Below are 15688 nucleotides of genomic sequence, written 5' to 3' on the forward strand. Positions count from 1 at the left end.
GTCTGTAATAATAAAGTGATCTCTATACCTCAGAAGACCTGGCAGCTCTCCTGCCCTTATCTTCTTACTAGTCCTCCATCACTTATTCAGAATTGCCTTTACAAGGGCTACCCTTCACTGGTGCTGAGTGAAGTATGACTTTGTCAGACCACTCCCATGCATTTACTATACAAAATAACTAGACTGCCAAGAACTCCAGATCCATTTCAATACAAAGTACAGCAGCTTCTCCAGTACATATTTATTTGCTTAAATTAATACATCATACATGCTTTTACTATTGAGATAGAAAGCCAGAAACTAAATATTCACGTAACTCGTCATTTTTTTTGAGTTGGGACTTTTAATAGTAACCCAGCATTCTATGTGAAAAAATATACACCACATTATTTGCAAAATCTGATAGGAGTACAAAATGTTAGCTTGTTACATCTTGTTCAGCTAAGCAGACATGAGTTATTTTCAAAACTGTTAATACTTATTAAAAACTTATTGAATAATAAATATAGTACTTATATTACTTCTTAACTGTACACTCGTAACAACAGAGTCCAGCAGCACCATAGGAAGAGAGAAATTGGAGAACAGCTAGTAGACCAATACAGAGTTGTAAAAAGGTGGGTGCAATAGCATTACCTGGTGTTTCCAGTAACTTGTTTTATAGAACAGAGCCCCAGATAAACTTCTATTATGAAGAGTGGCCAATTTACCTTTCCTCAGCATGGCTTCTTGAAGCATCTCTGTTTGTATGAGTTTGGAAAGCATCTAAGTTGTATGAGTTTGTAGCCACTCTTATCTGCTCTGGTGCTCTCCAAGAGGATGAAGTTAAGCTTCGTACAATAACGCAGGGAAATGGTATGGATGTGATATAGTATAGAGCTGGTGGAGACTGGGCTTTAATTTCATGTGTTACCACAAGTTGAAAACCCAAATAGCAAGGAAGAGTCAGATAAATACTTTTTTTCCCACAACACAGCAAGAAGGTAGATAGGCTTAGATTAGGAAGGAGGGAAAAAAGAAAATATATCCCCCAAGGTCTGAGACACAGTAAATGTCTCTACAGGAGTTCTGAGCCTCTATTCAAAGCAAAACAGGGAAGCTAATCCCTCAAAAATTAGAAATGGGAAATAACTTAATTATGAGAGCAAATATCTATAAAGCATTTTCAAAGCTATTAAAAAGCAAAGCCTGTTACTGTCTGTTCCCAAAACAGTGCCAATGTAAATAGCATGAAAATAACTTATGTTTGAAAAGCAAGGTGCTTCACAATGAAGGCTGTTATTTCACTTTTAATTTGTCCCTTGGGACCTCTTTGTAACAAGTGTCTTAGAGCCAGCTGCATTATGTTCTGCAGTAGGGAGGACTATCATCTCCCAATCTCTGCTTGGGTCACTTGACACTGTCTCTTCATCTCAATAATAATTTTGTTTGTAATTCCTCTTACTGATGGCTTACAGGTTTAGATTAGTTCTTTGCTGTTCTAACAAGAATTAGCCTTGTGTGTCTGTGAATTATCTTGGTGTGACTATGTGACTGGGCACAGTCTCAAGACCTCATTATAATGGAACACCCTCCGCTTTCTAGGAAGAATGCAAAAAAAGGGATTCAGATTATTAATTATTCCCAAATAGCATTGCCATTCTGGGGACCTCTACTCCTTTCCACCTGGCTGTTTGTGGTTGGCAGTTGCCTTTGCTCCAGTGAGAAGTGGGATTGTGGAAGTGGGTAAATTGGTTGCAGTGATGGTGTAGTAGAAAGTGTTCGGGTTAACCATTCAGACAATGTAGAACTGTTGGCAGTGATTTCCTTTTCTAAGGACATGTCTGGCACTTTCTTTTATGAGGTCTGTAAGGGAACTCTGGACAGCATACTGCCAGCAGGCATAACTGTGGTTGTGATGTTATCTGCTGGGAGCTGAGCTCTGCTGAAAATGTCACCTTTGCTCCATTTGCCTGGAGTGCTGTGGATATGTAATAATTTGTCTCTTTCTTGATAAGAATTGTCTAGCTATCCCATAACACTCTCCAATGCATAGACAGCAGGGAAGTGTTGCAGTGGAAGGGCTGCATGCCTTTCTGCTTTACCTACCACAGAACTGAACAGACTTGCAAAGTTCAACTCAATTGCATGATCACCAATCTAGAAATTGCAACCAGGTTCCTAATTCCTTCCTTATTCCTCTTATCATAGGAACTAATAGAGCTGCAAAGGTGGAGTAAGCTGATTTTGAGCCATGCAGAGCTGGAAACTACACCACCTCGAGAGAGACATTTCTAACAGTCAGTGGCTCCCGGCTCTTGGCTGTATACATTCTCAGATAGGTGCTTTTGTCTGGCAGAGACAAGATATTGGCAAGAAGGTAATTGAAGGACTTGTTCCCATTTCTAAGAGACAATCTCCTAGACCATGCTGAATTTCTACCTGATCATTTCCTTTCTAGTCTAAGAAAGAATGCAGTTACACACATTACTCTGAAAACTTTCTGATTCTTCTTCTTGACCACAGCATCTTTCTTGAAAGAAAGATGGCTCCTTTTTCAAGAGGATAGCTTGCAGTGGAAATAAGGAATTTAAATATATATGTTATAAACATTTCAGCGCTGCGAAAGCTATATACTTCTGAAATACACCTAATTTTGAAAGATATCATTAATTCTAGGCCTAAATTGAACTACCTTCCACTTCAATTTGGTATACCCTTTTTATTTTAAAAAAGTATGTACATCAGCTGTAGAGTTAATTACATTTAGAAGAGTCACCCATTTGATAAAAGCTGTTTCATCAACAGCTTTTTCTGCTCTTCATTCAGAGCCTTTGTCCTGCCATGTTTGAGCCCTGAAAAATGAAACCATTTTCTGCAACCTCAGACTACACAAACACAGTTTTAATGATGAATAAAGGCTGCTGCCCTGCGAACACTGATTAACTGGTAGGTGTGAGAATCATTAGTTCTGTAAGGTGAGTGGTTTCTCGTAATGGCAGAGAACTGCAGCTACGTGACTCTAGCCTTAGCAAGCCATAAGTATATGACTGTAATTATAGCTTGCTATATATTGAGCATGATAGCAAGGTATTTCAAATCAAGAACTTGGCAGGTAAGTGAAGAAGGTAGTAAGATTTGGAAAAGATGTACCATGTATATGGATTTTAACATTTTGAGCTGGGATGTGAGAATGACATAGGACTAATTAAATGATTTATTAAATCTTTGTTTCCTTATAAGCAATAGGATGGTGTGGGGCTGTTTGTCACCTATCTTGAAGATGCAGGCATCAAAGTGCTGGAGAAACTATTCATGAAGTTAATGGAATGTGCTTTTAGCATCTTTCTTTTTTATGAACATATAATTTTATGGGAATCAAAGGATGAAAAGCTGGGAATAACTCTAAAAACAGCATGAGCAGAATTACTCTGAAAGGCCGGGAGCTTACCTGTTAAGCCATGTTGATAAGAGAAAATTTCTGAATCCAATAAGAGATAATCCAAAAACAGTTTTCCTCTGTGAGGTATTGCTTGCCCTGTAAGGGCTTTTTTTTGGCATATCTTCTAAAATAAAATCTGATCAGACCTGTGTATTTCAAAATCATCCTTGCTAGCCAAGATAAACTGAAGAGATAAACAGCAAAATTGCATCATTTTCTCAATGAAATTACTCATATTGCTTTATGTCCAATTACAGGAAGACTTGCTACACAATGCTGCTGCTGATTAGACATATTGGTCTGAGCAGACAGTAAAACACAATGTCAACACAGTCCACGCTATTTCACTTGAAGAATTGCTGAATACTCCCATACTGATTGAAACATAGCAAAGAACTAACATTCCTTGTGCCAGAGGAAAAGCTTCTGTGACCATAATAAATTCTGGTCCTTTCAAAGCCTTACAGAGCTGCCCTTCACTATCTCACAAGACATTAACATTTCTTCTTAATTTGTTTCCCATTTCTCATTGTAAGTTGTTGAACTAACAGTCACTTCAGTAAATGAAAGTATTCAGACTGTGTTAGTTCTGAGAGTGACAGCACTTTCATGCACACCATGTTTGATAATACTCTTGCTTATACTGTGAGATACTTAGTATTTTCAGATTTCTTTTGAGTTGTATGGTTAGAAGTGTTCATATATATTTAGTCAGATAATAACTCAAATGCTAAAACATGTTGCTTTTTGATAACTAGAAAATTGTAAGTCCTTACCACCCCAGATAAAGGAAAATAAAATTCTGTACCCACCCCACTGTCTGCTTATACTTTAAATGAATAAGTATAAAAAAGTTATTGTTCAATATCTATTGCAATTCTTGGTGACCTTGGGCTGTTTTATTCTTTTAGTGTATGTGTTTTACCTTAAATTATTTTTATTAATTTGGCTTATTTATTTCTAAAGACTACTAAAAACTTGCAGGTTTTCGTAAATTACAGTTCATGTTAAAACCTATCTGGTTCCTATTTCCAGCTGTTTTAAAATGTCCACTTTAAATGCCTATAAACATTGTTTGCTTTTCCATTTTTCTTTCCAGCAATTCTTTCAAACTCTTATTCCTGTGCTTGAAATACAAGTAATCAGAGAGAGAGTGGCCAAGTCTGGCCTTTTCAAAGGATCTAAAGCTGAGGTGTTTGTTGTTTGCAGGTTCTCTCTCTCCTTGGCTCTCCTGTTTGTCTGAATTTCCTGTTCTCTTCTCCAGTCCTCCCTCAGTTAGCACTTCTTCCTTCTCATTGCAGTAGGACTCTCTGAAGTCCCTCACCATGCACTCAGGTTTGCCAGACAAATCTTGAGCCATGTACAGCTTGTTGTCGTCATGGTGGTACATGGCAGGGCTGTACTGCTCTGCCTCATAGCAGTTGTCTTCCTCTTCTTCCTGGCATGAACTTCCCTTGGCACTCTCACCATCTGAATGAAATGAGATTCTTTTCCCTTGGCTTTTCTGGGAAAGATCAAAGGGCTCTTCCTGTTCCAAGCTTCTCAAGACATTTGCCTGGGACAGGGCAATTCTTCCTCTTCCAAAACCTTGTAGTGGTTTGAGGGGAGGAGAAAAGGTAAAATTTATATATAGGAAATTTTACTATGTTAAAAAACATTTTTTTAATATAGTTAAAAAACAGGGTTAAAAAACAAAACATGAAGCAGCCTTCTATTTCGTACTTCACCTTTGCCTTCCACCCAGCTATCTCCAAGTACTTTACTGTTTACCCCTCATGGCATCTACTTCAAGATGCTGTTAAAAGTATTATTGTATAGACTTCACCGACAGGTGAGGGCACATGCTGTACCTGCCAGACAGTTGATGAGGGAGCTAGGAATAAAAGTGAAGTGGCCTGGTATCTTGAAAACTATTTTGCCAGTGAACCTACTCACTTGCTCCTTCCCATATTTTTTTGTTTTTAATGAAAACTTTGATATAAAGCATCACAAGCCATAATCAAAGTTCCAGGTTTTGTACATTTTTTTTTCCAGAGTGGAAGAGATTAAAAACATGTTAAAGTGTTTCATTTATGGACAATCAGGTTCAAAGTTACTACTTTAAAAATGAAAAGACAGTCAAGCCTCAGCAGCCTACAACCTCCGCTTTCTTTAGTTTTGCCTCTTTCATCCACTGAGAAGCCACTCATGCCACAGAAAAACTCTATGTACTAGATAGTGCTTCAGCTTGATGAAATCATTATAAACAGATGAAGATTCTGAGAGGTGCGGCATAAGTCTGAGTGTAGTCCTGGATCTGGCTTGTCTTAGTATTTGTCAGAGCATCTCCTCTCTTGCTGGAAATCCACATTACCCAGGAGGCATCTGTGAACTCAAATATGCTCTGAGCACTGGGATGCACCGAAGAAGATTCAGACACAGTGGGCATAGTCCATCCTAATTAAAAGAATAGTGACAGTACTGGGGTGAGGATTTCACCCAATAACAAATATCTACAAAAGTTACTATTTTATTTGCTTTGGTTTGGTTAGGTTGGTTTGGGTTTTTCCCCTCAGTAATTGAATCCAGTTTCCTCAGGATTTATGCAGCCTCTACAGCTGCTACTGTGCAACAAGTTGTATTTGTTAAAATGGTTCATGAGCAGGTGGCAGCCCTTACAAATTGCCTTGTGTCTGATAAGCCTCAAGGGCTGAAGAATCTCTGTACACCGAAAAGCTCTTAAGCTGTCTTCAATTAAAAGTAATTGTGTAACTAGTATGGTGCTGTGGGAGATTTACTGGAAAAAAAAAAGCCATTTATTTTATTACCTGTTAGGAACTTCATAAATTTTATGCCAAATATCATTAGCCTATGTGTTTTACATATGCGCTAGGCTGCCCTAAAGCTTGAATTTGAGGAACAATAAGACATCTTTCCCATGAAAGAATTATTTATTCAGAAAGTCTTAACAAACAAAATATCTTGGATACTCGAACTCTCAAAACAATCCTCCCTAGTTCCCCCACTTCTTTAGACAGCATTGGCCTGTGTGCACACATGAGGCTGACTTTAGGAAGTCTATGTGGTAGGTGAGAGATAGGAAATGCTTTGCAGGATACCGTGGGTAGTCAAAAATCCATATACATTGAGATGGGGGAGGAGAGTCTCCTCCTGTTCATATGCTTCTCTGTAAACTGAGTCTTAAGCCTATGTCCTTTGCATAAAGTCACCTATGTCAATATGGTACAGAATAACCAAAGGTCCTGGACATAGAGTCATTTAGGCTTCCGTTCCCCTTTCAGACTGGAATTCAATAACCAGTGAGCAAGACCCATGAAATCTTCTAGATTTTTTGCTTCTGTCAGCTTTGAATGAATTTGACTTACGAGGTACCTCAAACATGAGAGAAAAACTATAAAGTCCTAACCAGATGTGTCTGGGGAAAAATGTCTTCTTGTCCATGGCTGCTAGGCTGTGGTCTGTCAGCCTCTGGGAACCAAGCTTCTTGAAACTGTAACTTTTATGAAAAAAAATAATGGAACTACACTTTCCATCAGGAAGATCACATCATCCATTCACTCCCCTGGCCACCTACATAAGCCTCAGCCTCATTAAGGCTGAGTCTCCACCAGCTTGCTCCCAGTTGTGTCTTGGGGTACCCATATGCTGGGAGAAGCTCTGTGGTGCTGTGAATATGGTACCTTCTCACACTGATGGATGGGGAGCCCTGGCCTTAAGTACAAGAACATTTGGTATTGCTTGCTAAAACCTCTATTCACACTACTGACCGTATTCTCCCTAACACCTGATGACATGAACTCAGTGCACTAAAATAATTTCCTTTCTGCTCATAAACACAGTCTCATTTTGTCTCCACCTACTCCTCCATCTCCTCCATGTTGTCCCCCTCTCCATCTCTGTACCCTGTGTCATCATGTATCTACTCTGAAAGGTCTCTGAGACAAGGCTCACTACCTTGGAGACCTCTGATCTGTAGCACTGGAGCAATATAGATAGGTAATTACAACCTCCCAGGCTTATGGGATTCAATCTGTTCCAATAGCATTGGATCTATTGTCCAAGATCATGGGTCTGTGGTATAAAGCCATTTGGGTTTACTGATACGCATCTTCAGTTCTTTCAGAGAATAACCTTGCTGAAAGTATTACCTTGAGAATGAAATCCTCTTTCCATGACCCCATGTTTGACTTTCATGTGCCTGGTTAGGTTGCCCTTCAAGGTGAATTTGCTGGGACAGTAGAGGCACTTGAAAGGCTTACTGTCTGAGTGCAAGTGCATGTGTCCCATTAAATTGTGCATTCTGTTAAATTCCTTTCCACACAGCTGTAAAAACAGTAAAAATGAAAATTATTAGTTTGAAGGTGTACTTCCAAGGAGAACATTTTAAAAGGAAATAGGACCTACTCTTCTTGACTTGAACCCTGGCATCTTCTGGCTACAATTCGTTTTTCAAAGATACAGGCAAAAATCCTAGAGACAAGGATATGTGGTTGAGTCTGATCTATCTAGTGCCTTCTGCACTGCTGCCATTTTTTAAATTTGGTGACTGGGACACACAGTCAAGGATTGCCCAGAAGCAAGGAATGTTGTTATTAGGAGGAGAGAGACTTAAGTGCGTAACCTGGAAGGCTCTTAATTTGAATGAAAATCAAGGTATAACTTTATGCCCTGGTGAACCATTTCTTTTGTAATTTATAAATCTAGCCTTTAATCAAGAACAATGCCAGGCAGAGATGGAGATAAAAAATTAAACCAATGAAAGGTTTCTGTGAAACAGTCAAGCAGAATACTGCTTCTCCTTAAGTGGAAACGAAATGGCCACACATTTTGCTTAAAGCTAGAAAAAGCAATTCCTTTTTTTCCTTTGTTTCTTGTTGCCCCATTTTTCTCTGAACCTCTTATCTTCTGTTTACCAGCTTCTGTGTTTTGGTGTCTCTGGTGAGTAAGCTGGAATTTAAACAGTCATGGGGCTGCAAGAGTGACTCAGCTTTCCCTGAAGCATGTTCCTGCCAGCTCAAGCTATTGATCATGCAAGTTTCCCTTTGATGAAACAATAAGGGCTTTTTTTTTCCCATAGTTGTTTATCTAGATGGGTCCTTTTGTAGTCTGGTCCCTTATAAATCAAATGTATTCTCAAGACATGAGAGTTTGACATCACTATTACAAGTTTCTAGTCTTACTTGTCTTCTGGTCTTTCCTTATCAGGATTTAAAATTTTAGTCACATTCAAGAGGCTATTTCCATCCTCTGCAAACTTGTGTGTTTGCTTTCTACTTCAGCTCCATTTTTTGGAATGGTTTTAAACAAATACTTTTACCATCAGGTTTTATTTCTCTTTTTTAGGATCTTTAATAGTGTATGAGCCAGAATCACCGTTACTGAGTAACTGAAACTTCCATCAAGCAGTGTACTCATCTAGGAGAAAATTACTCAAAAGCAATTACTCAGATTCCACCAAATTTTTGGTCTAATCTGACTTCTGAATGAATTTATTTTGGTAGTACAGAAAGTCTGCTACTTTTTGATTCAAATTTACAAAGCCATCACCTGGAATATCTCGATGAAATGGAGGTAGTGGAATGATCCTTGGTGAAATAGTACTGTACCCTTTGCCTTTTAAACCATCTCTTGAGGGAAAATGGAAGCGGTTCATTAATATAAAAATTTGCAGGGATGTTCTTTTTAAATAACAACTACAGTTGTGACAATGCTGGAAAAAGAATCTGGAAATTTTCCCTTGCTTTAAAAAAAAATATTTGCTTCAGCTGCCTGAGTTCTTTTCCATGATTTGTTCTCTGTGATTTTGCTAAAATGAACATTCTAACAAATAATCAGCAAACTGTTTGCCAAGACAGTGGGGAGAAAGGAAAAAAAAAAAAAAGAAAAAGGAATAGACACTGAAAATGAGTTATTAATTTGTAAAAGTAAGGTATCTGATTCCAAGTGCTGGCCATCTGTTAGGAAAGAGGAGTGCCTCTACTTTGCTTTCAAAGAAAGCTAATATGCTGGATGACATACTCAGGGAAACGAACACACCAAAAAAAAACACTCTGAAAGCACTGGGAGGAAGCAAAGAGGAGAAGAAGCACTGATGAGCACAGAAAATTTGCAAGAAAGAACAGCAGCTGATTATATCTTCACAGCTGCTGGAATGACCAATTATATGTCAATATTTCTTAGCTACAAGAATGCCAGTAATAATAGCTCTCTAACACATCTTAGCAGCACACTTCTGGTTATCTGCTTGTGTTGTGGCTGACCTGTGTTCTCACCAGCTTTTGCTTTCTGATAGCTACGTCTTTACTTCTGTACCTAAACTGGTAATCAAGGAAAATCAGATTGAACAGGTGAATGTCTAGAATCAGATTGAACAGGTGAATGGCTAGAGTACTTCATAGAGATCTATATCTTTAAAAGTTATTGAGTATTAAGATGGGTCTAGTAGAAGCATTTATTTTGTTTCTGTCAAGGCAACATTTATTTCTCTTTCCCCATAATGAAAAAAACAGAGGACTTTGTAAAGGACAGGTCCTTACAGCATAAAAGTTTTGTGTCTCTGAATAAAGTCTCTTGTGACTGTGAATAAATGCACAGTCTTAGGCACCTGTAATGTATTCTTGTCCTGAAATGTCCTCTGGGAACATCAGGAAATGGTACTAGAGTGGAGAGGTGCAGCAGGAGAATGAAAGAAATGCAAATATGAAAATTGTTTTTCAGAATGATGGCTCTGTGTGACATGGTCTCTTGGTAACCTACCCTCTTCAAAAAGCAGAAGGCACAAGATGACTTTCAGATGAATGTCTATGATCCAGAGGGTGAAGGGAGCAGGTTTGGGGCTCATGTGCTGGGAGACAGCAACTCAGAGCTAGCTGGGGTTCACAGCTAGTGCTTAAAGAACAGCTTGGGTCTGCAAACCGAACTAGGAAGGTGTACAAGATTTTTTTTCTCTGTGACAGCGCAGGTGTGTGAGCACTGATGAGCAGAGTATGAAAGATGACCCTGAGCCTGTTGCATGGGAGGGAGCTCCAGCAGAATTCACTGCAGAGTGCCTTAGCAGTTAGAGAAACGTCAAGCTCATGCAAGAGATCTTGGAGTAGCAGGAACAATATGGTTTACTTGTGGACCTTTTGTTGGGCAGTCTACTTTACACAAAATAAAATTCAAGTCCTGAAGAGAAAGACCTCAGCTGCAAATCTGCTGAACACACTTTGTAGCACTGACTGATGAAATGGACCTCAGTGCAGTTTGCTAAAAAAGCTAAATTAGTTCAACACTAGATTTTATCTTCCTAAGCTACCACATGAAGTATCACCCTTCTAGATTTGTCAGTTTGTTTTGTTTCTTCCCAAAGTACTTACCTTTCACATTTTCTTTGGTTTTCATTCCTAACCTAAACTCATGATTTCAGATGGGAAGAAAGTGAAGTTCAAAACATCTGCTGCAAAGCGTATTTGGCTGGGCTGGAGAAAACTTCACTGAATTCTTTATTGGAGGTCTGAACCATTGCTGACTTCAGCACTAAAAGCAACAGTAAATTTCATAGAAGCTTCCTCTAGAAATCCGAATTAGCACTATTGCACCACTTGGTGCAACTCCTTCAGAACTTCTCGGTGGTTTTTCTTTTTAAACAGAAATAAACAAGGCAGCATGGACTCAGGCCTTAAAACACTACAGATTTTCACTGTTCAGAGGAAAAACCAAACAGATCCAGGCTACAGCTGGATGAGGAAACAGAAGGGACAACTATTTGCTACTCCCTCACTTCAGATAGTCTGTGCTTAGCTGTGATTACACACATAGGAAAGCCTCATGTTTTCTTTTGCTGTGAGAAAAAGGTAAAGAAAACCACTGCATGTGGTGAAGTAGAAAGGCTACTGCTGTGCTCTCTTTCCCTTGCATTCTTCTTCTTCTTTTTTTTTTTCTTCATAAGAAGGGTGTTACTTTCCTCAAAGAGAGAGGGAGAGGGAGAAAGACTGTAAACTGTCCAAAAGGACCGTGAGAAAACAGGAAGCTTTGAAAAGTACAAGAGAAAGCAAGATGAAATCTATTTGCAGGCGGTTCCCCGGGGACATGTGAGCCATTGTTAAGCAGGCTGTTCATACAGCTATATCCTTCCTTCTGCTGAGGAGGAGCTTGGTGCCAAAAGGCTGCTATCTGGTCATTGCCTTAACCCTCTGAATACCAGCCAGTACTACTTGCTCGAGCCTTTCATGGGCTCTGCCAGAGAGGCAAGGGATGTTCCTAACATCAAAGTGCAATTCCTGATTCTCCCTTTGCTTACTGTTACAATCTAGTCTCAATTCAGGGGCAGTGATGTTGATTCCTACACCTTCAGCCATAGGAGAAACTGGCTCACTGAGCTTACTTGTTTCTTTCCTCCTAGGAACATTGGGTGGGGACAGAGAAGTAAAAGAATAAGAAAAACAGGTGTTCCTGTAGAGCTTTTGTTACTAGCTGGAAAACATGCTGGTGGTACTCCAGTTCCTGATTCAAACTATTGCCATCTCTGAGTTTTAATAGTCTGTCATCATCAAACCCTAACCTGAAAATAAACTTTCAGCTAATCTGAACATACCTAGAAAATGGCATGGGTCCAGATACTGCATCCAGAACAGCTGATCAAAAAATTGAGTTCCTTTTCTGAAATTTGAAGGGTCAGAGGAAGACTTTGACCAAATGGGAACAAAATGATGGGTTTGCAGGTGTTCTCAATGAATGAAAGTCACCAGCAGATTTGACATGGAACTACTCAAGCATTTCAGCAACAGAAATTATTTTACCAATATAGAATAACAAAATTCCTAGTATACAAAATAGCATTTTAATAGGACATAAATTAAAATGAAACAAACTGCTAAAGTTGAAAGACTACTGTTATTGTTTGAAAGTGAAATGCTTCAAAGTTATCAGAGCAAAATGAGGAAGTCAAAAATATTAACTTTGACATTTTCCTATTAAAATTATCACTGAATGCCATATTTTCCTGTGACATTTTGAAGTTCTACATTTTTCAAGAGAAAATAATTCAATTTAAAATTTTTCATCCAGCTCTGCTTCTTAATAAAACATTCCTTTTAAGAAAATATTTAATTCCATAAAGATGCTGGATGAAAAAGTTCTAGAAATTGCTTCCAGATCAATCTTCTGTTACTTAGGCATAAACTGGGTAATATTCTCCACTCTGTATTTATAGCCCTCTTAGAGCAGATCTAAGTGGGAATAAAACATACAACCTTTGACTTCACAAGGTATGACTACAGTAGTGAACCAGATAGGCAGCAATAGGAACAGATATAGTGTTCAATACAGAGTAAGAATATAAACATGAATAATTCATAAGGAAGATATTAGAGATGAGCACGGTCAAAAAAGTCAAAGCCTCAAAGATTTATGGGGAAGGAGAAGAAGAGAGGATGAAAAGGGAATGTCAGCCTCCAATGTGCTGGAGGGAGGGAGCAAACTGGAATTCGCACAGGATCCTAAAAAGGCCAGATGGTCTCAGAGGCTGTTTTGTTAGGATACTGATGTCCCACCCTGCTAATTACACCTGGTAATTTCAGCCTGGTAATTACACCTGGCCCATTCAAATCCCTTCTGCGGTTGTATTTTGAGGTGGCTTCTGCTGAGTCCTTCCCTGAACTGTTGCATAGCATCACTGTGAGAAGTCACGGCTACTGCTTTTCCATAGTCCTCTGTGGGGTGCAGGACTTGATCTATGTTTTGAGTCAGTGTTTCAAGCTATTAGCACTTAGACTTCTGTTTGGATGGCTGTACTAACCAAATATCAGGTATGTTTATTATCCTCAAACCACTGTGGCATTTAAATGCTCATGAAGCAGAAAAAAATATATTTGAGGATAAAAGTTACTGATATTGAAAGGTAAGGGAGTAAACCACAGATATTTACCTCCACAATTTTGTGCTACATAAGCATAACCCGGATAAAGAAAGAAAACCATGCTGGTTTACGTTAATTTAAATGCAACTGCAGCATGTGTTAGCAAGTCTTGTTCTTCTATTTCTACCATGCCACAAGACGACAATATCACAGAAATATCCTTTGGGTTAATGCCTCTGCCACTGAATGCACTTACCTTGCATTTAAAGGGTTTGACATCAGAGTGAACAATCATGTGGGCCTTGAGAGTCTGTTTTTGCACAAAGCTCTTGAAGCACAAATGGCACTGATAGGCTCTGATATTGGTGTGGATCAGGACATGTCGCTTCATGTTGGCCAGCAGAGTAAATTCCCGGCCACAGATTCCACATTTGTGCTCTTTCACACCCTGTAACAAAAGAAAAAAAATAAGAAAATTATGTAGATGGAAAATTTTCTAGATCATTCCATCTTCAGTACAGTAATCTACGCATTATTCATTCTGCATTAACAAAGCAGGTAATAAATTTTTTCAATTTTAGTATTATTTAATATTAAAATATTATTATTATAATATTATTTGCTTAAGTAATAGATGCTTATGTATTTTTTTCCTTACAAGAATCTGAGAAGCAGAGAAGGAAAACAAAATGTAAGCTTAACGAAGTAATGATTTTTGTTTCCATCAGTAAGTTTACAAATCGATGAGACATAGTCAGCAGCAGAGCTCCTCTGTCTTACTCTGCTGCTTAGGTGAAGTGTTGGTCAAATGTGTACACTTATTGACCAAGGATAAAACCTAACCAGTTAAGAGAGTAAAGTAGTTGTTGCCTTTGATAATTGTCATTGGCTTCTGAAAAAGGCATAGCCCTGTTTTAAAGAAAGCTATAGAAAATAATCTGAAGTAACCAAGAAGTAGTCAAGAAATGTCACTAAATACAGGTATACATGTTACATTCAATCTAGAGAAAAAACTGTTCACTCTTAGTGTGACTTGTGCTAACGCTAATGGAGTGATCTCATTTTATCTGGTGTTTACAGAACATTTCTAGCACCTTTTATTCCACTCAGTCAATTTACTAATGCATAATGCAATATGCTTGCTCACACCCAAGCAGTCTAACTGCCAGCTCTTGAAAAAGTCATTTAGATGCTATGGAAATCAATTAATTTACCACTAAACACTTTAAGAGTTTGAGTATAACTTGCTGAAAGTAATGGGGATTTACTAGTGAAGTGCCAAGAGCAATTACTCCTCCTGCAGGCCCCCATTACAAGGAAGACTTGAAACAATCTCTTGCTTTCATGCCAGTCAGTGATTTTCACAGTTAATTGCAAAGCTAAAACTGTGAACATCAACAGCGGCTTTAAGTGTCTGCCCCTCTGATGTGAGGCTGCATCTGGGCAGTTAGGACCTGTTAATTTCACAGCTGAATCCACCTGCAGCTGTGGACAAAGAAGCAGAAGCTCTCTAAAGGCTCAGGGGCATTGCATTTCCTGTGACAAAAAACTACCAAGTCTTAAATTAGTAGAATTTTGCATGGTAAATCCAAAGACCAGGGAATCTCCAAAAAGGGCAGAAATTATAAACATGTCGTAGGGAAGAAAAAGCAAATGTGGAAGTAGAGGTTGTTGGTTTTCAGAAGAAAATATGTCTATAAGACTGAAATGCTGTAGCTTTCTGTATTTTTAATTGTTTTCATATAAAAGCCAAAATTCAAGTGTTTAAGGAAAAATATGCAAAGCTGAAAACAAATTTTTAGTAAATGTCTGGGGGTTTGACTTGTCTTAACAACATTTTTGGAAAGGTAGATAAGCCAGTTTCGGACATTCTTGAACAGAACTTTTACATTTTTCCTATTTTTGAAAGCCATCCTTCTGGATGTGTTCCAAAGCCAGCTCCTAGCCTAAACTGACTCTGCTGTCCTTGCTGTCAGCTGTGGCAAGACTACCACTTGATATGAATTGGCTGGGATTATGGTCCTGCTTGTCCACTTTTATTAACTGGCAGTCTGGTTAGCATGCACAAAGGGGAATTTTTCTTGCATTGTCTTTTTTCCCTAAATGTCTCATTATAATGACTCTTCATAATCTGATGAGTAATAATATTCTTTCTTTTGCTGCATACATACTGTCTACCGCAAATCCACCTACTTGCCAATTAAGGGAGCAAAGCACAAGAACTGGTTTTCAGTAGAAAATTTATGTTAAAATTTGGTAGGGGTTATACAGTTCTACAAAATTATGTTATGTTACAGGAGGTCATTCTGAACCCAGAAACAGAGAGATATTAATACAGTTTTGGGAAGTAATACAGGTGATTTAGTTGAAATTCTGTTTATAACAAAGCGGGTTTTGTGTGTACTTTCATAAGACTGACAGAGGTATCT

The 15688-nt window shown here is 38.5% G+C and overlaps 1 protein-coding gene across 2 annotated transcripts in view; it reads right to left on the reverse strand.

The window, feature by feature from the left end:
* Window positions 1-221: 221 nt before the first annotated feature.
* Window positions 222-15688, reverse strand: part of ZNF366 (zinc finger protein 366) — a 37603-nt gene continuing 22136 nt past the window's right edge. For both annotated transcript variants that reach the window (XM_075078736.1, XM_075078737.1), the window contains exons 4-6: window positions 13516-13707; window positions 7570-7744; window positions 222-5008 (exon numbers count right to left, since the gene is read on the reverse strand). In XM_075078736.1, coding sequence (XP_074934837.1) covers window positions 4476-5008; window positions 7570-7744; window positions 13516-13707 — 900 coding nt within the window. In that variant the 3' untranslated portion in view covers window positions 222-4475. The remainder of the gene's footprint in view (window positions 5009-7569; window positions 7745-13515; window positions 13708-15688) is intronic.

This window comes from Phalacrocorax aristotelis, chromosome Z (assembly GCF_949628215.1).
Source record: "Phalacrocorax aristotelis chromosome Z, bGulAri2.1, whole genome shotgun sequence".
In the NCBI taxonomy this organism is placed as follows: Eukaryota; Metazoa; Chordata; class Aves; order Suliformes; family Phalacrocoracidae; genus Phalacrocorax; species Phalacrocorax aristotelis.